The sequence below is a fragment of the Cyprinodon tularosa genome, unplaced genomic scaffold (genome assembly GCF_016077235.1).
Source record: "Cyprinodon tularosa strain WSP-4 unplaced genomic scaffold, ASM1607723v1 ctg43, whole genome shotgun sequence".
NCBI classification, from domain to species: Eukaryota; Metazoa; Chordata; class Actinopteri; order Cyprinodontiformes; family Cyprinodontidae; genus Cyprinodon; species Cyprinodon tularosa.
In genome coordinates, this window is record NW_024039152.1 from 126,111 (window position 1) to 148,739 (window position 22,629).

The following is a 22,629-nucleotide window of genomic DNA, read 5'->3' on the forward strand; positions in this document are numbered from 1 at the left end:
CTCAAAAGGAAAGATTATTATCAGTAATGTTTGTTTTACAAAAGCTAAAGTCTTTTTAGATACTTTTATACAATGTTTTACATCATTAGTTAATATACAGTTGTGAAAAAGTCCAAACTCAACATAAAATGACTGTTTAAAAGTTTTTGTAGACACCAGCAGCTGGGATGGAATTTATTAACAAATATTATCAGATATCTTTTGAGATGTTTATTGATGTGAGATTGAATTGAAGCATCATAAAGGTGAAATTAACCATATTAGAATTTTAACACAGGTGAGTTTCTTTGTCTTTTTTGGTAAAAATGCATCAGAATTTAAATTTGATTTGATTGCTTTATATGCTCCCCATGATAAAAACTTTGAACTTTGTACTGTGGTGGCTTTCAATGGTAGAATATCAAAAATCAGGACACCTTCAGTCGATCATCTGATATTCTACCATTGAAAGCCACCACATTTGGTGCATTGGCCGGGAATCGAACCCGGGCCTCCCGCGTGGCAGGCGAGAATTCTACCACTTCCCGGCCAATGCACCAAATGTGGTGGCTTTCAATGGTAGAATATCAAAAATCAGATGATCGACTGAAGGTGTCCTGATTTTTGATATTCTACCATTGAAAGCCACCACATTACAACCAAATTTATAGTTTTAAACATTTCTATTCAGGCTCTTAATTCTGCCTGCTGCCATCATATACCATAACTGTGGGAGGCGCTGTTATTTTTCCCCCCCTCTATTTCCTTTATTTAAACTTTATTTCATTTAAAAAACCTAAACTTTACCTGGACATTTAGAAATAAATCTCATGCTAAGGGGATGAATATATAAAAATTGCTGGGGGAATTAAAATCATGATGTTAAAGACTTGAAAATTTTTCCTTTCAGGTCATTAAACAACACAAAAACAACAGTATTGTATTTTCAATTTAGAAATACAAATAACCAATTAATTTACCCATGCAAGGGGCTTTCATTATACATATCTGTATATTAATATAAATTATGTATTTCTGATTTAAATACACATAGCTAAACTGTAAAGATTGCTGTAAATCTTTTAATAAAATGATTTGTAACGGGCAATAATAACTTACAAGAGGATAAGAGCAGGAAAACTTATTGACAGTCTTAACTAATTAATCTCAACTGATCATTAATCCCGAGAAAAAATTAGTCAACAATATGTTTTAGAATTCCGACGGCACATGAATACATCATTGGAAGAAACCTATCAGTGAATCAGCGGCGGAACTACTTCAGCCAATCAGAGCGGGGTATTGCTCTGTGGTAGCCAATGAGAAGGAAGCGCCTGCAGGTGGCTGTGGTGTTATCAGTGAGTATCTGCTTCCCTCCCAGCAGAGAGCGAGTCAATTTATGGAATGAAAAGGGGGCTGTTTAATGGTTCCCATCAAAGCCGCTAAAAACATCATCGCACTGACTGACTTTGGCGAGGATTCCTGCAGCGGACTGCGACCTGAACAAACACGGAGAGACACTTTCAGGGGGGTTTCATCAGGGTCTGAAGTTCCCAGGAGAGAAGAACTTTTTTCCTCCCATCTTTCTCATCAAACAGGATACTTTGGGAAAAGCCGAGAATAAGCGTAGAGCTCTTAGTAATTTAACTGCTTTATTTCCACTGAAGTGAGTTCGGTGGTTCATGTTTACAAATGTTAGCGGTCGGACAGATGGACGCTAACCGGCAGAGTGCGTTCGTTCTGGGCAGCACCCCGCTGGCGGCGCTGCACAACATGACCGAGATGAAGACGTCGCTGTTCCCATACGCGCTGCAGCAGAGCCCGGCGGGTTTCAAGGCGCCCTCCCTGTCCAACCTCAGCTCGCAGATCTCCGGCGGGACCCCTCACGGAATAAGCGACATCCTGGGGAGACCCATCACGACCGCGGGGCAGCTGCTGTCCGGTTTTCCGCGGATTAACGGCCTGGCGACTACAGCGGCCGGGATGTACTTCAGCCCCGCGGTGTCTCGGTACCCGAAGCCGCTGGCCGAGCTGCCCGGCAGGGCGCCCATTTTCTGGCCCGGGGTCATGCAGGGGGCCCCGTGGAGGGACCCACGGGTTCCTTGTCCAAGTAAGGATTTTTCACTTAATAATTTTATTTATTTATTTATTTTTTTCAAAATAAATCTTTCTTTTTTAAATATATTTTCTTCTAACAAATTTAGGTGTATACATATATAAAGGCTGTCATATTTAATTTAACATAATTTAACTTTATATTATTTACTAAATTATCTAAATTTGGATGTGTGCAGCAAGACGTTTCCTTCTAGTTTTTTTTATTTTGTTTTATAGAATATATCATAATATTGCAAAATATGTTTTTTATATATTTAATGGCATTTCAGGCAGAAATACCATAAAAAGTGTGTTTTTTTGGGCACAACGCTCACTTAAACAAACAAAAGCAATGTAGCATAAAATACAATGCATATATAATATTTTAAATGGCTTCTTAATATATTTATTATATAAAAAAAAAAGAGCATGGACAGTAGACCTTATGTCAGAATTACTTACAACAGAAATAGGCTGACCTTTTTATTGGAATTAAGGGGAGATTATTTTAAATGGCGCATTTTAAGCTTAAGTCCTTCAAAGTAAAATAGTATATTTTAACAATTTATCCATACATTTATTTTCTAAGGGTGTCCTTTGATTGGATGACCGCTCCTCTGTTTTTCAATGACTTTTTGTCGATCCTATTTCTCTGTTTAAGATCTGACAGTGAAACAATTTGAATCATAATTTAAAAAGAGAAGTAAAAATAATAATAATAATAAAAAAACATTGGAAAATGTTGTTCTGTTATTTAAAAAGGAATCCTATAACTCAACATTTTTGTTTGGAAAATGGCTTCTTTAAAAATGAAACTTTTAATAATTTAGTTTTCTCTGTGTTGCTCCTCTTCAGCTCAGGCTAACATCATGATGGACAAAGACGGAAAGAAGAAGCACTCTAGGCCGACGTTTTCAGGACAGCAGATTTTTGCTTTGGAAAAAACCTTTGAGCAAACCAAATATCTGGCTGGACCTGAGAGAGCCCGGCTGGCCTACTCCTTAGGAATGACAGAGAGTCAAGTCAAGGTAAAGCCTGTCAAAGAGTCTGTTCATTTGCACAATTTAATTATATTTTTACGTATATATTATTCACAGTTTGCTCTCTGTACTAATAGGTTTGGTTCCAGAACCGGAGGACAAAGTGGAGGAAGAGGCACGCAGCAGAGATGGCCTCAGCCAAGAAGAAGCACGACTCTGAAACGGAGAAGATGAAGGAGAGCTCAGACAACGAGGATGACGACGAATACAACAAGCCGCTGGACCCCAACTCTGACGACGAGAAAATTACGAGACTGTTGAAGAAGCACAAGACCACCACCAACCTGGCCCTGATCAGCCCCTGCAGCAACAGCTCGGACACCTTGTGATCGAAAGACCAAAGGGGTCCGGCAGAGACCCGTCCTGATTAGTTCCCACCTGACATAACAACATGCGTTTGAAGGGAAGCGCATTTGTTTTTTGTTTTTGCTCGGGCAGAAAAAAAAAAAGCCAGAGAGGGGGGCTTCATCTAGACTGGACACATAGAGCTCCAGAACGCCTTGTTTGAGCTGAACCTCAAGAAAAAAAAAAACTGAGACAGATTCACTGAGTTTCTGTCAGTGAAGAGGACAATAAAAGCGAGGAGGAAGCCTGCCTTTTCCAACATAAACTGGGACTTTTAATAGCGACGCTAAATTTAAACATTACATCCGGATCAGTACCATTCCCTCATTTTATTTATTTTTCTTATTTTTTTTTTTTAAACAACGTTCATTAAATGCATTAAAAGTAGGAATTCCTACTTTTTTTGGTCCATACACATCAAACCAGCTTTGATGCACTTTTTCATCCTTTAATATTAGCATTAACCCTGGAAAGTGTCAGGGACTGATATTAAGGCACATAAGTAGGGATATATTTTTTAAGTCTGTTTAAAAATAAAAAGTAAAACTTGTCCATAAATAGCCTGATCATTGCAACAGTAATTTAAACTTCCTATTTAGTGCAGGATTTTCTTTATCTCCTGATACAATCCTTACATTCATTTCCTGATCCTTTGTATTGTTTAAGGTCTGCTCTAATATTTTTTTGCTTTCAACAACAGTAATAATCTGTTGTGAGCTCTTATTTTTTTATTTTTGTTTGTTTCCGTTATCGACCCCCATGCTGATCCGGATCCCAGACGCATGATCCCAATGGCAGGCGTAAACGGGGCCTGTGAGGCTTCAAAAAGTTCACTTTAACCAGGGTATATCTGCTGTGCTAAAAAAAAGAAAATTGTGTCTTTAGTTTTTGGGAGTGTTGACGGGGAGGGAGGGGTCTGTTTTGCAATGAGTGAAATGAGATTGTATATATTTTTTACTGGATAAGTTATGTTGGTTCAAACTGCGCTTATTGTCTCCCTTCCTCAGCTGTAATGATCAGCTGTTAAAGTTTCTAATATCTGCAGAGCCATTTTTTATTTTTTTTCCAACTTTCAATTCAAATTTTCACGCAGAGGTGCAGGCAAAAATGGATGCTGTAAATAATTATAAAATGAAGAAGAAAATGCATTTTTCTTTAACATCTTTGTTTTCATTCAGAGGAGTTTTTTGGTTTTACCTCATCATGCAGTGGGACAAAAAACTGCAGCATCTTTATGTTGAGCTTAAAAAAAAAAAAGAAGAAAAAAGTATTATTGCTTCCGGGAAGAATATAGGAAGAAAAAAAAAAAGAATTTGTATTATGAATAAATTATTTAACAAGCTTTTCTTGTCTTATTTTAACGTGTGGGTGGGCTTCATTTAAAATAAAAATGAAACAATTTATTTTACACAAAATGTGCCTATGACTATTTTTAATTTTGCATACACCAAAAAACTTTTAAATTAGTATTACATTTATGAACTGTGTCAGAAAATTGTATAAAGAAAGTGGTAAATAAGTAGTACTGCAGAAGAGAGGAGCTCCCCCTAGGGACCAAACATGCTACTGCAGCTGACAGGTTCATCTCTCTGAGGCCTTGTTTGGACAATCAGGAATATTCCTGCATTAGGATGAATTCTTTAGATGTGGTCATTAACCTACCAACAAAATGAATATTATTTAATTTATTTCACAGATTAAAGTATTTAGAATGAAATTCCTTCTTATGTATTAGAGACTTTTTATAGATGCAAAAAAAAAAAAAATTTCAAAGAAACTAAAGAGGTCTGTATATATATATTTAATGTTTTTAATTTGCATATATGTAATATCTAAAAACTAAAACTAAATAGGCAACACTGAAGTAATGATGCATCTAATTATTTTAATCCTCAAATGTTCCCTTATTAAACAAAACCTACCCTGTTTGTCATATAAGGCAATTCTGAAGTAGGACACAAGACAACACAGCATGTTTTCAGCTCTAATGGTTTTATTGCTTAAGAACTGCATCACCTACAATAGAGGCCAGGCCTTCCAGAAGGGACTAGAATAAAATCTCTGTCTGCTTTTATAAGATGGAGTGAAGAAAAAAAAAAAAAAACCCGACTGTGGCTTATACTCCTACAGCATACTCAGAATGACCAGCAGGGACAAAAACAAGCTTTTTTTGTTGTCTAGATAACCCCCCCTCCAAAAAAAAAGTACAAACTCTCCTGCAGGCACAGAAAAACTAAATTTTTTACCACTTGCTGTGATTCATTTAGATGACAATAAAGCAATCACAAAGAATCAGTATGACGGCTTCAAACTGTCCGAAACCTGTAGTGTGGTGAATAAAATAAAAGAAACAAACGCTGCCATCTCCGGTCGCCCCCTTTAATGCTCAAAGCCTGAGGGCTGCAGACACGAGAACAAGCTCTCCCTGCTTTCTTCTTTGTTTTTTTCAAGGTTTAGAGTCTTACATGTGGAAATCGACACCTTAACAGATGGAATTTCTTAACTCTTACACACTCCATGTCTGTGTAGGATACTTGGCACCATAATGCAGTAACAGAAAAAAAAAAACAAGACACAAAGAAAACAGTTTGCATTTAAAGGGACACCCAAGGCTACTTAAAATATCACATTCAGAACCATAATATAATAGAAATAAGTTAGAGGTTAGAGTAGGAATAATAATGACATAATGTGAGGGTACTATATATATCAAACATTATCATTCATATATATATATATATATATATATATATATATATATTCCATGGTCTATGGCACTGCTTAAAACATTCTTGGATAGGCAATAAATCACTGAAGAGGTTTTCCTTGTGAACTTATCCGAAGGTTTCCGTGGCGTTCCCACTCCCTCAGCTCTCCGCTGCCGCTGCAGCACAAACATTTTGGTACGAATCATAAATTATCGCTTTAAAAAGTACAGCATATAAAATGAAAAAGTCCACTGATGTGTCAGGCAACAGAAGGAAGAGTATATAGTTTAATATAGTTTCATAATAAACTAATATCAGAAGTCCTACTTATTCCAACAGGGACCATAAAGTTTGGTCAGAGAAGAGAACTGCACTAAAACCATTCAAGGCTCTATATTATGCTGTCAAATGTACAAATAAACCTAAACAATATAGATATACAACATTTGTCGCATTGCACTTTTTTCTTTTCTCTTTTTCCTTTTTTAAAACACATTACATATTGTCTGGAAAGTAGCTTTTATACATATAGGCATACCTAAGCATGGCCAGTAAACGGTGTCTAAAAGCATGTAGTATGTCTGATCTAGATTAGAGTTCTGGAAATGAGGCTGTGGCATGAACAAAAAAAAAAAGAAAAAAAGGGGTGGTTTATTCATTGCCTTGATTGTCTTTTTTTCTTCTTCTTCTTCTGGGGTATTTGGGTTGCATGGCAACGTTGAGGTCAGCAATGTGCATCTCTTGCACAGAGCCGGGGCCCTCTTCGGGTGCTCGTCCGCATCTCGACAAGTGTTTTATGGAGAGAGAACGGAGCGGATGAGCCGTCCGGAAAAAAAACTCAGCGCTGCTGAAAATAAAAGAAGCTTGTCTGGGATCTTCAGTGTGTGCTTGTGCAAACTGGGTGTGCGTGTGTGTGTTTGTGCGTGTGTATTTTTTCTCCCCGGTGTTTTCACAGGGGCTCTTCATGGAATATGTTCTAACCCCCTTTGGCAAGAATTCCCTGTGGGACGGGAAAGAAAAAGAAAAACTTTTACACATTCAATTCACAGAGTATTGGAAATAAAAGATGGCTGCATTACAAAAGTATTCAGATCTCTTGAACTTTCACAGGTTGTCATGTTACAATCACAAACTTCAGTTTGCTTTGTTGGGATTATTCTATAATGGACAAACTTGCTGAAGAGCCTTAACTTTGACTAGGATCAGTTATTCTGTTCCAAATATATTGCAGCATCCAACATAAAACCTTTTATGTCAGCTTCATCATCTCAACAAACTTCAAAAACGTAATTTTGTGGTTGTAAGATGACAAACTGGAAAACAGGGTCCAAGCTGTACTTTTGCACTTTATCATCTACAGGACATTCTCTCTCACATTACAATAAACAAATGTAGCTCTAGGTTATATGTTAGCATCTTAAAATGAACATGGCATTTTAAGGTCTTAGCGATCATTTAACATTTCTCCTCTGATGAAGTTTTATCTCTGGATAAAACTCTTCATACAGGAAAACCTCCAGTTACAATCGCTTTGGTGTGAGGTAATGGAAAAAAAGAACAAGCAAATCAAGGCAAACAGTTGCAACAATGGAAAGAATGTTAATAAAGAAAAAGAATGATATTTACCACGAAATTACTGCACCACACAACACTTGCGCTTATTTTCATTAGGTTTACCTGCCCGCGATGGTAATCGGAAGGACAGGAAGACGGGCTGGCAGGGGGTACAGAAACATACCACAGTCAGGAAAAGGAAAATGGACTCAGTTGATGCTCTGTGGGAAGAGGACACGCTGCTCTCCTCTCACCTCTGAGCACCTTTAACATGCAGGTTAAACTCACACAGCAACACTGCGCTTTTTCGGGCCTGGGTGTCAACTACACTGGACATTTTTTAACCAGAGGCAGCCGAGATCTTAGCACTGATGTGTGTTTTCTGCGGTTTTTGTTGGCCTCCAACTAATTTTGCAAAACAGATTTTAACATAAGGAATCTTATTACATTTTTAGTGTAAAATAAATGTGTTAAAAAAAAAAACTGAAACTAAAAATTACTTCTTTTATTTAAAACTTTGCTTTTAAGCGTTCATATTTTAGGAAAGACTCCAGCAGAAAATAACCTGCTGATAATATCTGCCTTCTCCATCACACAAAGAGCCTCTTTATTTTCCTCCTAATGTTATTTTTCATTCATCCAGATGTTCGTTTGGCCTCAATATGACGCTTAAAAATAAAAATTATCCTCAGCTTTCTAGAGCAACCCCTCTAACCCAACCCGATAAAAGTGGCAGTTCCATCTAGGGAAAAGTAATCAAGCTACTACCATATTTTGTACAGTAGCTTTATTTTGGTGATACTGAGTGTTTTATTTATACCAACAATTTTCTTTCCAAGTTTGATTCATCAAATCAAAGCAGACTGCACTTTAAATCCTTATACATACAGATAGTTGCGTTCAAAGTGTACGGCTTGGCCAAAAAGCAAAAAAAAAAAAAAAAAGCAAAGTGAATTTAACTAAGAAAATAGTCAGTAGTCTCCCATCAGATAATTACTGGATTAACATTTATTCTATTGCTCGGAAAAGTTATTTAGCACCAACTTCAGCAATGAATTGTTTCTCGTTTCTTCAACTGTGTCAAACAACTGATCCTGTGGTCGTGGAAAAGATGTCATGCATGCATCAGGATGAGAAAACATGTAAGGAGATTACTGAATCTACCAAAACTATGTGAAGTGATGTCCAAAGCATTATTAGAAACTGGAATTATATAGGGGGGTCCATTGTCTTCAAGGGAAAAAGGTGGCCGGAAGAAATCCCTGAAAGTATGTGATTGCATTCACTTACATATTTGGTGAAATCAAATCAAAGAAAAAAACAACAACAGAGGATTGGGGTAACCCTAATCCTAAAGTAAGAGTATTTCCATATGCACAATGTGAAGGGATTGGGAGTGAAACACTGTGCAGCTTTTAGAAAACCAGTAATTAGTAAGGCTAAACTGAAATAAAAGTGCATTAATTTGGTACGGATCATAAAGACTGGACTCTGGAACAATGGAAGAAGGTCATGTGGTCTGAGGAGCCAAGATTTCCCCTGCTCCAGAGTGATGGACACATCAGGGTAAGAATAGAGGCAGGTGAAGTGATGCATGCATCATACCTAGTGCCTACTGTACCAGCCTTTAGTGGCAGTGCAATGGTCTGGAGAGGCTGCAGTTGGTCAGATGTAGGTTCAGTAACAGCATGTGCTCAGAGAATGAGCTGACTACCTGGATGACCAGCTTATCCATCTATAGATATTTTCTTCTCTGATGGTGCGGCCATATTCCATGATGACGATGCCGGGATTCATCAAACTCAAATTGTCAAAGAGTTTTTTTAGGAACACGAGGTGCCATTTGGATTGAGCACCACAGAGTTCACACTTTAACCCCATTGAGAATCTTCGGGGTGTGCAGGAGGAGGTTTGCACGGTGGTCAGACTCTACCATCATTAATGCAAGATCATGGTGAAAAAGTAATGTAACACTAGGTGGAAATAAAGCTTGTGCAGGAAATGAGTGCTGAATCAAACTAAAGGTGGTCCAAACTGCTAACTGCTGAAGAGTATAACCTTGTTTTTTTTGTTTTGTTTTTTAGAGGCGACTTTTTTTGACCAGGCAATCTAACAGGAGTGGATTTACATAAATGAGTACAGCTAAGAATATTTAGTATATTTTTTTTCATTTCTATGCATTACTAACCCTGAATATAATATTTGATAATCATAACCGTGAAAAACAATGAATTCATCTTCAGAATTTACAGAAAACAAGGGAAAATAAACATTGGGCTGTTGAATAAACACAAATAGGGATTTATACCTCCTTCTATTAAAAGGAAGCATCAATCATAACAGAACATGGAGAAAGATGTGAGCAAAGGTAGAACTGGTATTACCTTGTGGTCCCCCATGCAGACATTTGGCCCAATGTTATCATACAATATAGACTTCTCCTCATTTTCTGGCTGTAGAGACAAAAAAATAAAAACATGTTAGAAAGAAGAATGGCTATTCTGCAGACCAAACAAACACTGGTTTCAGACAGCGACACTATGGACAAGCTTTTGTCATTTTCTTTGGTATACTTAATTAAATGAGCAGAGAGAATAAATACTAATAAATTATTGTCAATGCTGGTAAAGAATGGTCTTTGCTTTTAAACCAAACACCACACAAAACTATCATAATCTGTAGTCATCAGACAGCTTAGATTTAAGAAAGACATAACCAACTTTCCATCTCTATAAAGGTGAAACATATTAGGTTATTCATACTTTTATGGCTTAGAGCTTTATTATGGAATTCAAGTGTTTTCCAGAACATTGCATATAAGTATAGTTAAAAAAAAATGATAACGAAATGTTTTCCTTAGCCCCAACATATCGGCTCTTTAAAGAGAGCTCTGTCCAAGTATATTAGGGAAAGTTAAAAGGAAGGAAACTGTGCACAAGCATCAAGGAGAATAGGAGCATTGAAAGTTTTGTGAAGCAAAGCTTATTCCAGAGATAATGGGATTCCTAAGGTTTGAATTTGCAGCTGGTTTCACTATTTCAGTTTCCAGGTATATCCAGGACATTTGTTCCACACCTGGCATTAAGCCGTTCCATTAAACCACAGACCATCTCTTAGGTGCACGTAATCCACATTATATAAAGATAATCTACAATAGGTTCATGCTTCTGTGTTTTAAAATGTTTTGTTTAGTCCCTTTATGTAAAACTCAAAATTTCTGAGAAACTACTCTTTGTGTTTTTATTAACTTGATGCCCAAAAAATCATAATGGAATAGAATAGAAAATCCCACTATTTTCCCACACTGGGGAAATTCGCGTGTTTACAGCAGCAAAAAGGTTATAGAAAAAATGGTCACAAAAATATGGACCGTAGAAAAATGTATAAGAATAACATAATAGTGGAGAGTAAAAAGATAAACAATAAAATATTATACTATAAAGTGTTTTAACAATATAAATACTGTGCACCTAGAGATTAAAAACCCACTATACAGGTATGGACATTTTTAACGGTAACAGATATTTGAAAATAGCTGCAATTTTAGAGAATTTGCAATATAAGTGCAAAATGACAGCAGCAGTTATTTAACTGACTAAGGTTGAAACTGTGCAAAATCAGCATGAATGTAAGAACGTATTGAGGTTTTTGGGAACAGTGGTGGTTTTAGAGTCTTACAGCAGCTGGGAGGAAGGATCTGTAATAACGCTCCATGGTGCATTTAGGGTGCAGCAGTCTGTCCCTGAATGCACCATGAAGCGTATTAAAACACTCACTTTAATAATATAAACACATAAGATTTCATAGACTTCACTATGATTTTAAGTGTTTAAAAAAAAGTTAAAGTTTGGGTTAGGAATAGAGAAAAACCGAAACCCACTACTTTATATAAAAGGTATAAAATGCAGTTGGAGCTACATTTCATATAAAAACAACATTAAGTTATTTGTTACTCTAAGAGAAGTCACAAAAACGTTTGCACTGTGGGAACATCAAATGTTGTTTTTTTTCATTTTCCATTCAGTTGATTTCGAACCCTTCCACCAGTCTGCAGGAGGCTGCACCTCAGATCTGTGTACAGAGATGTGGGAAGGAATAGAGCAGAATAATTCCCAGAATGGGTATTTGCTTCTCGATTGGATACACTTTTATCTGAGAGGCAGTGTAAGACAACGGGGCTTCTGGATGCCTCTCTGCACACCTAGAGGCTACGTATCCACACATGAACCTTCAGACTGTAGAATAAATCATGACTTGTCTAGTTGAACTAAAGAGTTTTTGAACAGCCACGCACACAGATCTGGAGTCATGTTTCTGAGGAAGGAGGTACAGAGTTTGAGAATGAGCGATAAAGCAAATTCAGAATTAACTTCATAGCAATCCTGCAGTGGAGCGGGGTCAGCACACCGCCCGCCTCCACCTCCCTACCTCTCCAAGCGAGCAGCCACCTCTCTATTCGTGTGACGGGCCTCCCCGTCCCGCTGCCTCCTGCAGCCCGAGATTCATTCATCAAACACACACTTGGTAATTTACAAAGGCAGCATAAAATTGTAGATTTTCGGGCTGCGTAATCTTTAGACAGATAAACAAATTACCCGAGGGCCCCTCCGGCAGGGAGGGAGCGCTCGCTCGGCTAAACATTCATTACCGGCGCTCCCGGAGCTGGTGGCGCGCCGCGCAGCCAGCGGGCAACCTTTGGCGTGTTAGGGCTCGGCAAGCAGAAAATAACATGATGGCGAGTTAACCGACCGTGCCATGATAGATGATGCCGCATGCCGGGCTGTTTACGGGCCCATGTCTCAACAATCTGTAACGCTCAGAGCCAGAGAGTGTGTGCTCGGTGAATCATCAGCCAATATGCGAAAGCACTAAACTGTTCCACTCCGGCCCTGCATTACCAGCAATTAGCCGGCACTTCAGGGGGAGAAAGGCAAACAGGGAGCCAGCTGTGAGTGAGATTCACCTTTAACATCATTTTGATAAATTAGGCTGATGAAGACACATTTGTGAACCTGCAGTTGTGGTAAAAAAAATTAAAAATAAAATCACAGTAGAATTTCATGGTTTTAGCAATAAGGACGAATTACAAAATAATTTAGTGAAACTAGGCTCTGTTATTTAAACCTAACCCTATATTTACATCAGTATGACTAATATCTGATTACAATCAGTGGGATTGACTCACTAAAAAGCAGCACCTGTAGGTATTGCTGTTCTGGATCACAACATTGCTGTTTCCTAACTATTATAAATTGCTTTAAAAAGAGATTAAACATGTATGTGTTTTGACTATGCTATCTAATCCTAACCTAATCTAAGTATCTAGCTAATCTATTCGTTTTGTTTCCAATCAAATGTTCCTTTGATTTTTATTCAATTATTGCATCTTTTTTAATACAATCATCTCATTATATTTGTTCATTTTTATTGTTTTTTAATCATTTATGCCACTGCAGTGTACTTTTCTTTTTCTTCTCATGGACATAACTTTGATTTATCCTGTTACTGAAATGTTAAATACTGGGGAACATTTTTTTTTCTACTCTTGTGGAGAAAGAAAGTAAAAGACATTTAAGCCGAGGTTGGTAGAATACAAAAAAACTGCACTCAAGTAAGAGAGCTTCTTGGAATTTTAAATAAAGTAAAATTTAAAAAAGGATACATCTTAAAATGTACTTTATATTTAACAATGGAATATTTTGGTATCTTTTTGTCCACTTCAGGTTAAAATTAATTAATCTTCCATCTGGGTAAGGACCAGATCAATTTTACCATCCGGTTTAAAGTAACACATTAGAAGAGATGCAGCTTTTTAATGGTTTATAGTTACTGGTTTCCCTTCACTTTTGTTCTACAGGCGAAACTTGATGTTTTAGAAAAGCTGCAGGTATCCATTGAAGCTTTAGTCACTGGAGAAGAAAGGTCAGGAAGGAATTTCTTCTCATTTGTTGACTACAAAAGAAAGTCAAACTTCCCGAGCACCCCCCTGCTGCTGTGGTTTGGTACTGTACAACACACGGCTGCACTTCTCCCACACACATTTACAGATTAAAGCATGGATATTCATCCTAAAAAAGGAGGTTGGTGGCTGAAAACACAATATTTGGAGGTCAGAAATTATGGAAATTGGATGGCTTGTGATTAACGAGGGCTTGGTGTAAGGGAGAGAAAAAGGAGTAAAGGAAATCTGGGAAAATGTGCCTCGACTGCTGGCAGGATCACTTAGTAATGCAGCAGACAAACTAATGAGTCAAGAGCGCACTGAGAACAGCACTGGTTGTTAGAGGATGGGAGCAAAAAGGTGGCAGATTGGCTGCTGTTTGCAATTCTGAGTCAGATCCAAAGTTAAACAGGGCTTCAATCTCTCTGAGGAAGATGAGGATTTATGAAGAAGATGGAGCCCAACAGAACTCTATAAGGGCTGGGATAAATACTGTTTGGGTTCAACTTTGGATCAGTGGGTCAAAAATAATATTCAGCAACACCTCATCCTTCCATCTGTGAAGTAGCACAGGGGGAAAACAAAAAGCTTTGCAAAAGTCCCTAAACCGTCTAAAACTAGAAGCTTCACATTGTATTACTGGGGTTTTATGTGACAGACCCACAAAAATCAAAGTATACCTTCATAAAGGAAGGTTTTATGATTGCCAGTTTATTTTCTCATATGTACATCATAGAACCACCTTTTTCTACAAAGACATTTGCAACCTTTTAGTCTCTATTGGCTCTGCACATCTGGGGACTGAAAAGTTTATTTTTAATTAGCTAAAGCATGTAAAGCTCAGCTAGGGGTGAGGGTATCTGTGGACACCAGTTTACTTTGCAGTTGTATTTGGTTTGGACTTTAACTGGGCCATTTGATCCCAGATTATTATTCTGGGTGAACATTTAGGGCGCATCTCGAGTTAGAAGAACTTTGCTTCTAATAGGCTTACATGCAGCCACTACAATGTTTCACCATGAGTATGGTGCATTCAGGGTGGTGGTGATGCATAGAGCTTGGAATCCTGAGTTTCTGAGTTTGAGACCCACTCCTACTGACTGCCACTCTGGGTCCCTGACCCTTAGACCCCACACTGCTCCCCGGGTGCCGCACATTGGCAGCCCACTGCTCCACAAGGGGAGGGGTTAAATGCAGAGATACATTTCTTCAATGTGAGATCAATAAAGTTCAACTATTATTGTCTGTTGTGTTCCTCATGTAAAAGTGTGGATGCAGATTAAAAGGCAGCAGCCTCTTTCCTGTTTGTTGTCTTCTACATAACTTGGTCGGAGGGTTCTACCATTGCAGCCCCTCCACATAAAATCCATAAAATAATCCCTGAAATAGCAGCTGTGACATTACAAAAAGAAATTTGCCAAACATGGGATGGTGCCATCATTTTGGATAAAGATGTAAAAGAAAAGCACATTTAGATGTCAATTAGCTTGAGAAATGTAATTGTTAGAACCAAAAGTTGGGCTGACCTTTACAACCAGGTCTTTAGCTGAAGGTGACATAAGGATTCGGTCACACCAGGCGGGGCATCTGGTGTTCATGTACTGCTTCCCGTGATGCCGGTCCTCACTGTACGGATAACTGGAGAAGAAAGAAAAAAATAGGAATAAATCAGAGCAACAAACATGAAGGAGAAGCTATATTTCAGAAGCGTTCCCTTTATCCCCCGGTATTTATTTCCTAAAACAGCTACTGAAGATGCCGATAAACAGAATGTCTATTAATCAGAGTTTGAAAAGAGAAATAAACATCATCTGTCATCCCAGAGATAGAGATCACAAGAAAACAGGAGGTCCATTAATATGACCAATCATCTGAGTAATCACTTAAATCAACATACAAAGATGGCTCTATCAAAGCAATCTTTCTTTGCCAAATGTGCGGGTTGTGGAAAAAAAAAAAACCCTAGAACAAGTGTGATTTGGGCAGAGCGGGCCAGAGGGAGATTCAGCCGGCCATATGTACAGCTACACCCCAGCACGGTCATCAAAAACATATTAGGTGCTTCAGCAAACGGCCATGAGCAATTGTGTCTTGGAACAGCCGGGAACAAGCGCGTGATTTAAGTGGCGGAGTCGGGCGGGGAGCCATCGAGCTGATGCAGATTTACATTGTTGAGAATTCAATTTGCCCCTCCGGCTCATCAAACTGCTTCGGATTTACACGCCACCAATCCAATTTGTTTGTCTGCGCTCATCAGGATGTAACAGCAGGCTTACATACTGTAATACCAATCCAATTTGCTCCCTCAGTGCCACGCGTGCTAACTGTAGCATAACAGCGAGCACCTCTTCTCAGAGGACAATGATACCCTAATGGTAAAATAAACACAGGCGCACACTGGGGGGGGGGTTATGCATGACTGCTGCCAAGCTTTGATAGCATAAACGGACAATGTACTGAAGCTCTGTCAATATCTGCAGCTTCAGGTCAAGCTGTAGGAGCTACAGCTGACAGGCTGATCCTTGTGCTTGGATGTGAACTGTTACCAATTTAGACCTGAAGCTGTCTTCCATCTCCTCTAAAGATATTTGGCAATATGCGTATTTTTATAACTCTTAAAGTTTTAAAGCCTCTTATTCTCCTGCTAACAGGACGGCACTCATCTTTCACCTTTAGCATAATTCGGTGCTGGAGAGGGTGGAACATTTATAAACACAGTTTTTGTCAAATAAGAGAAAAGTGGGACTTGGTTCACCCCTTTACTTCACATCTGCTGATAAATCTCTCCCTTCAAGGTCAAACTGGATACTTATAAAGTCTTACACGGTGTGAGCACATAAATGTTTATGTTTTTACAATCCTACCTTCCTTGTATGAGTTTTATCTGAAGAGCAATCGTTCTTGTAGAGCAATCACAGAAAATAAGCTAATATTTATGAATATTGCCGTAAATGTCTAAATGCCGACTGTTTATTCACAGTACCAATTGTTTACATATAGCTTTGCAATAACGTACTTTAACTGTAATATGCAATTACCTTCCATTGCACTTTAATTTAGATAGCTTCTGTCCAAACTTTATTTATTCATTTTATAGTAAAATCCACCTGTATGTTATGCTATTGTACATAACTGTAAAAAACCTATTTATAGCAATATCCACCTGTATATTATATTCAGTACATATCCAGCTGTAAATTTAGTTAATAACACTAGTTATCTATATATTATATTCATAGGACAAATCTATTATTAAGATTCTGTTTATAATGGTATTCATCTCTATATTTATTCAGTAGAAACGCATATTCTGTATTTATGGAACCATTATTTATCCTGCACTTGCTGCTATTGCACTTCTGGTTAGACCTAAACTGCATTTTGTTGCCTTGTACCTTTACCTGTGTAATGACATTAAAGTTGAATCTAATCTAATCTAAATGTTAATATATTTATTTTTCATAACTCATTGAATTGGAATCTAACTAAAATCTCAAACCTATTCTTCTCACTTATGAAGTTAGACTTATATTTGGAGTAATTACTGACAGTTTGATAGTTTCTTTAAGAGTTTCTTTATGTTCATTTAGTTAATGATCTTACAGCTTATTTAAATTGAAAAATACAATTTCTACGGGGAAAATAGATAATAAAATAAAAATAATTGAACTGGAATTGGAATTGGAGAAATTTACCTCTTCGTTTAACCCATCCACTAGAGGAGCAGAGGGCTGCCATCATGGGGCACTCAGGGAGCAGTGGGGGGGGGTGAGGGTCTTGCTCAGGGACCCAGAGTGGCAGTCTGTGGGAATGGAGCTTGAACTCAGAACCTCAGGATTCCAAGCTCTATGCACTAACCACTAGGTAGCCACTCCCTAGTCTATTATATAAAAGCCAAATAAATCTGTATTTATCAGGGTAATTTCCACCTGCTAAAAACGTATGTCCATGTGCTGGGGTTGGGTGTGGGGTGCTACATTCATGAATTACTGCATGAATGTACTATAGCATGGAGATGTTCAACCTAAGGTACTATTGAAATGTAATAGATGCCCAGGCTTTAATAGCGGCCTACTGCTTTTCTGCATTGCCGGTTGGAATGTCTCTTCATCTCTGTAATGACCAACAGTCTTATGGAGTTTAAGTCTGTCTAATTCCATATTTCTCTCTTTGCTTTGTTTAACTGTTTTGCTTGAACCCATTTATCAACCAGACTTCTTTCATTCACTTAATTTTCCACAAATATTCTTAAATTTAGTGCTTAGTGAAAACTAACCCAATAAAGCTATTACACTGAGTGCCTTGCTGTCCTTTGGAAGGATGTCAGTGCCTATCTCTAGAAAATGTTCCAAAGATTATGATGACATTATCTGCAAATAAAATAATTTCTTTATTGCTTTTTAGCAAGACTCTCCATCTGACAATCTGAGTATTTGCATTGCTCAGTAGCTGGATGCCATAATGATAATAATAATAAGAAAAGACTTAAAATCTTATTCATTTTCAAAATTGATTGACTGAAATAAATTCCCTTTCTGATCACAATCCAGTTTACTTAGATGCATTTGTATGTGATTGGATGTAAAAGGGGTTAAAGCTGGGGCATACGATTTCTCTGGCTCATGGACACACACACACAGACCCAAACCCTACCAGGTGTACAAACAGACCTGCCGAGAACTTTTTAAAGTTCTCCGCCTCCAATTAGCATTAATAACATTCAAACACCGGGGGAAATGTATGGAGGTTTTGACATGCAAATCAAAGGGGCTAAAGAAGTGATCCCAGGATAAAAGGGAGCATGAAGAATAGGATGAGTGAAACCGATAGAGAGCGGGAGGCAGAGGAGAGGGGATAAAGATGGATCAGACAGAAGAGAGGGTGGAAAAGAGCAAAGTCTTCAAAGAGCTTTGAGAGCAGCTCCACTTCAGGGTGGCCTGAATGCTGCCACTTCCTGAGGCGACAGCCTGAGAACAATCCACCAATCAGGGTTGCTTCTTGGAGCTTTATTGACTAACAAGACTGGGGTCATTTTGGTGTTAAATAGATAGAGAGAAAATCAAGTTTCCCTCCTCACCTCCCTCAGACAATGAAGTCCTGCTGGATAACTTCCCCGGGTCAGTTCAACAACATATCTCAGTCATTTCTAATGATGGCAAGTCATAAAATAAAGATTAAAAGCACTTAGCTATTTCCATTTAACTCCAATCCTCTACATGTAGAGGTGTAACATGTTTCCTTCTGCGATACCGCACCCTCCATTGCCTCTAACACAGATAACAGGCATGAATGCAACTGCAAACAGTGGATCCAAAGTGATTAATGTGTCCGATAAGGAAACTCACAAACTTATCTGGGAGGGTAAACTGTCGGAGAGGGTGTGTGAGCTACAGCAGGGCTAATTACGCTAATTAATGAGCTACAGCTGATAACTTCTACTATTGTGTGCCTGGAGAGAGGCTGTGCAGCACTTCAGGGAAACCACACAGACACACCAAACAAACAGAGAAAAAGGACTCTACCACCTGTAGTTCTGAATAAAACTTTCTGCTAACTAAGAGTTGTGCATCACCTCTCAGTGTTTAATAACATCAGGTTTAAAAATAAATACATTTTCACCTGAGAGTGAAATATTTCTCCTGACAGAGACCTGTTGTTGAGCCTGCCCAGTTAATCCATTGTTTTGTGCAGGCGGCCACTCTGCAGATGATACATGTGTGTATAGTCTCATAGCAAGACCCTCTAGCAGCTATTGCCAGCTCATTCATTCATGCTTGGTTTAGGGTTTAATGTTTGACTTGGCTGCTGGCACATTACTCACATGTGTTGCTGCTGTTGTCAGCTTGTTTGTCTTGCAAAAGTAAAAAAAAAAAAAAAAAAAATGGCAAGGTGAGAATGGCCCCAAAGAACAGAGTAAAACCTGGCCTCACCCATCAATGGGAAAGGCAACAATCATAATCTTCACAGGTGATTCCCCGCTTTGAATGTATTATATTGGGATCTTAATATAGGAATTCCATGAAGAAGGAAAAGTAATAAAAAAAAGTTCTCTGCACAAAATGGTAAAGGAGCTTCAGTGGCACCCTCTGTTGTTTTGGACACTGACATTTTCCCTATTCTTTCTTTATAAATGATTGAATCTCAGTTAGATTCAATGATTTATACCAATGAGCATTGAATTTAAAATCTAGTAACAGATTTAGGTCTTGACTTTTAATCAGGACTAAGTTTTGATCTAAACCAATCCACTGTTCTTTGGCAGAAGGTTTGGGGTCGCTTTCCTTCTGGATTTTGGATGTCACCAGCAATCTTCTTTGTTTTTAGCCTCCTACATTTTTTTCTTTCGGGATTGTCTTGTATTTAGTTCCATATACTTATCAACTCTGACCAGCTTCCCTATTTTTAAGTCCTGAAACAATCTAAAAACCTCACATGATAGCTTTTTTTCAAATAAAATCCTTAACAAGTAAATAAAATTTTAGGGTTGCAGTAAAACAATATATTCAGCAGCAGTTATTAACAACTAGAACTACCTCCGGAATGCACTGCATGTATTTGCTCTATTGTGGCTCCACCCTGTATGTCCCTATGTAATTGTAATAAGTTTTCAACATTTTAAAGTCCATTCAGCTAAGGCCAGACACTCCAGACTTCCTGAACCCACACACTTTATCTCTATTTTCAAGAGCAAGGGCCAATAAATAACGAAAAAGTGACAGGCCAAACAGAGGACCATTCACTTACCGAGTATTTAATGAGTGCCATAAAAATTTGGGGATATAGGTAGGGCAGGAAGCCAAAGATAAGAGTTCTCAAATACGAGACATGATGTCATGGGTGCTAACCAGCATAGTGGCAGGTGGGAGTGGCCAATGCTGAGCTGGAATTGGCTAAAAGTATTAAGACTTGGCTTTCTAACGACTTGCTGCCTCTACATCTTTGTTTGCATGTGGTTGTTGGGGGTGGCTTGGAAAATACAATATACACAGAGAGATACAAGAAGATCAGCCAAATGCTATCAATAACTCTGAATTTGAAGAGCTGAGAGGCTTTACAGTCAATACTGGCATAGAGGAGCACAAACAGAGTGGAACACCATTGGTTTGGCTGCAGCTCGCTGGGATTCAGCAACAACTTCTGCCCTTAGCCCATCTAAATGAAGACAGGAAGACACAGATGGCATCTATTTAAGCCTCTCTGAGTGAGATTGTTTAAAACAAAGCCTCCCTCTCAGAGGCATTGTCTCAGGCAAGAGGCAACGATACATGACAGCAGCGAATCTTCAGCTGTTATCACCACAGTAGCCCCTCATCATTTTCGCTGGCTCTCCTGTAGTTAGAATGATGGATGCACTGCTGGTCGTAAAACAATGTTCCTGTTCAGTAGAAAAGGCCATAATGCTGAGAGCAGCCAACACAAACCCCACACACTCACAGCGGCTCGCTTTTCAACCCAACATTGTGGCGAAACTATCTCGGTGGTGCTCCTTAAATGGAGTCACATGATCTGACTACAGCATTGCACAGCTGTCACAGAGCAGAAAACAAGCAGCTTCCTTCATATGTGTAAAGAGAAGGGCTGCAGAACTAATGTATTAACAATCAAACACACATGCAGAGAGGGTGAGATCATTTGTTCAGGCCTTGAGAGGGTAACGGCATAATGAAGAGGTTTGTTCACAGATACGGTATTAAAAAAAAAGGCCAGCCATAAGACTCTCTGATAAAGTCCTAATATTCTCCTATTAACTGAAAAGATGGCAGATAGCCTCATGCGTTTGAGCAGGTATCAGTTTCATCACATAAGTGGCACATTTAGCGACATCCTTCTACACGCTGGAGCTTTAAAAACATTTGCCCTACGGCTGATCTCAGGATGCTTTCCATCCAGCAACTAAACAAGCATCTATCAGTCTCAGCCTCTCAACAGAAACTCACCTCCCGACCTTTCGGTCAGTCTGGGCTTCTCTGCTTCGAACAATGTCTAGACTTGACAAGCAATGAAGCAGCAATCAAGACACCCTGTTTCCTCCGAGACATTTCCAACAGGCCTACTGTGGGCACCTACAGGAATGTTCAGCTGAGAAATTGAATAATATTTCAAAGTTTTGGAATAATGGGAGCAGATCTCTAGATATTCAGTAGCTAATTTGTGTCAAACCATGGCCAAAAAAGTTGATGAAGGTGAAGATGTTTTGCACTTGGTCTTTTATAGTTATTTCCCCCCCCCAGCGTTTTCTTGTCATTACGCTTGTCACAAGTAGTGAGCAACGAAATTAACTCTCTGCATTTAACCTATCCCCTTAGGGAGCAGTGTGGGGTTTAAGGGTCTTGTTCAGGGACCCAGAGTGGCAGTCTGTGGGAGTGGGGCTTGAACTCAGAACCTCAGGATTACAAGCGCAATGTCCTAACCACTAGGCTGCCACTCCTCAAGGCAGGCATTAAGGGTCTTGCACTAACTTGGACTTGGACTGGGTCTGAGAACCCACACTGGCAGCTCATTTCCCCAGCTGGGATATGAACCCAGGCTTCCTATTCTGCAGGATGGGTGATTTACCACTTGAGCTACCAGATACTCTACCATCCTGAAAATGTTATTTTTTGTATAATTAAAAAGCAACTGTAATACACTTGAATTAACTCAAAAGGGTAATTAAAAAGAATAAGATAGCAACACATAAGATAAACGACCTTATGACTGCTAACGTTTTGCAACTTATTATTTTAGATGAGTTTCAGGGTTACTTGGATTAACTGAAATTATTTCTTATAGAACATGAAGGGTTCTGTCTGGAATTTTCCAGAACCAGAAAGTTATGTTAGCTGTCTTGTTATTTAGTGCGACTTAAAGGTTTACTTTCTTAAAGATACAATTTGTCTTGAAGGGTAATTTCTTGAACTCACTTATTTTTTTTATTATTTTTTAAATCAAAGGTTCCCTTCTGGACTTTTCTAGTTAATTTCCA

General features: G+C 38.5%; 2 protein-coding genes across 2 annotated transcripts in view; one reads left to right on the forward strand and one right to left on the reverse strand.

Annotated features, from left to right (window-relative positions):
- Positions 1-1,347: 1,347 nt before the first annotated feature.
- nkx6.2 (NK6 homeobox 2) lies at positions 1,348-3,699 on the forward strand. The gene is made up of 3 exons (XM_038299508.1): positions 1,348-2,089; positions 2,932-3,104; positions 3,194-3,699. The coding sequence occupies exons 1-3, from the start codon at positions 1,672-1,674 to the stop codon at positions 3,443-3,445; spliced, it is 843 nt and encodes a 280-aa protein (XP_038155436.1). The 5' UTR covers positions 1,348-1,671; the 3' UTR covers positions 3,446-3,699.
- Positions 3,700-6,650: 2,951 nt separating this feature from the next.
- Positions 6,651-22,629, reverse strand: part of LOC119792739 (inositol polyphosphate-5-phosphatase A-like) — a 185,862-nt gene continuing 169,883 nt past the window's right edge. Inside the window, exons 13-16 of the mRNA XM_038299500.1 lie at positions 15,191-15,302; positions 10,108-10,176; positions 7,796-7,883; positions 6,651-7,169 (exon numbers count right to left, since the gene is read on the reverse strand). Coding sequence (XP_038155428.1) covers positions 7,803-7,883; positions 10,108-10,176; positions 15,191-15,302 — 262 coding nt within the window. The 3' untranslated portion in view covers positions 6,651-7,169; positions 7,796-7,802. The remainder of the gene's footprint in view (positions 7,170-7,795; positions 7,884-10,107; positions 10,177-15,190; positions 15,303-22,629) is intronic.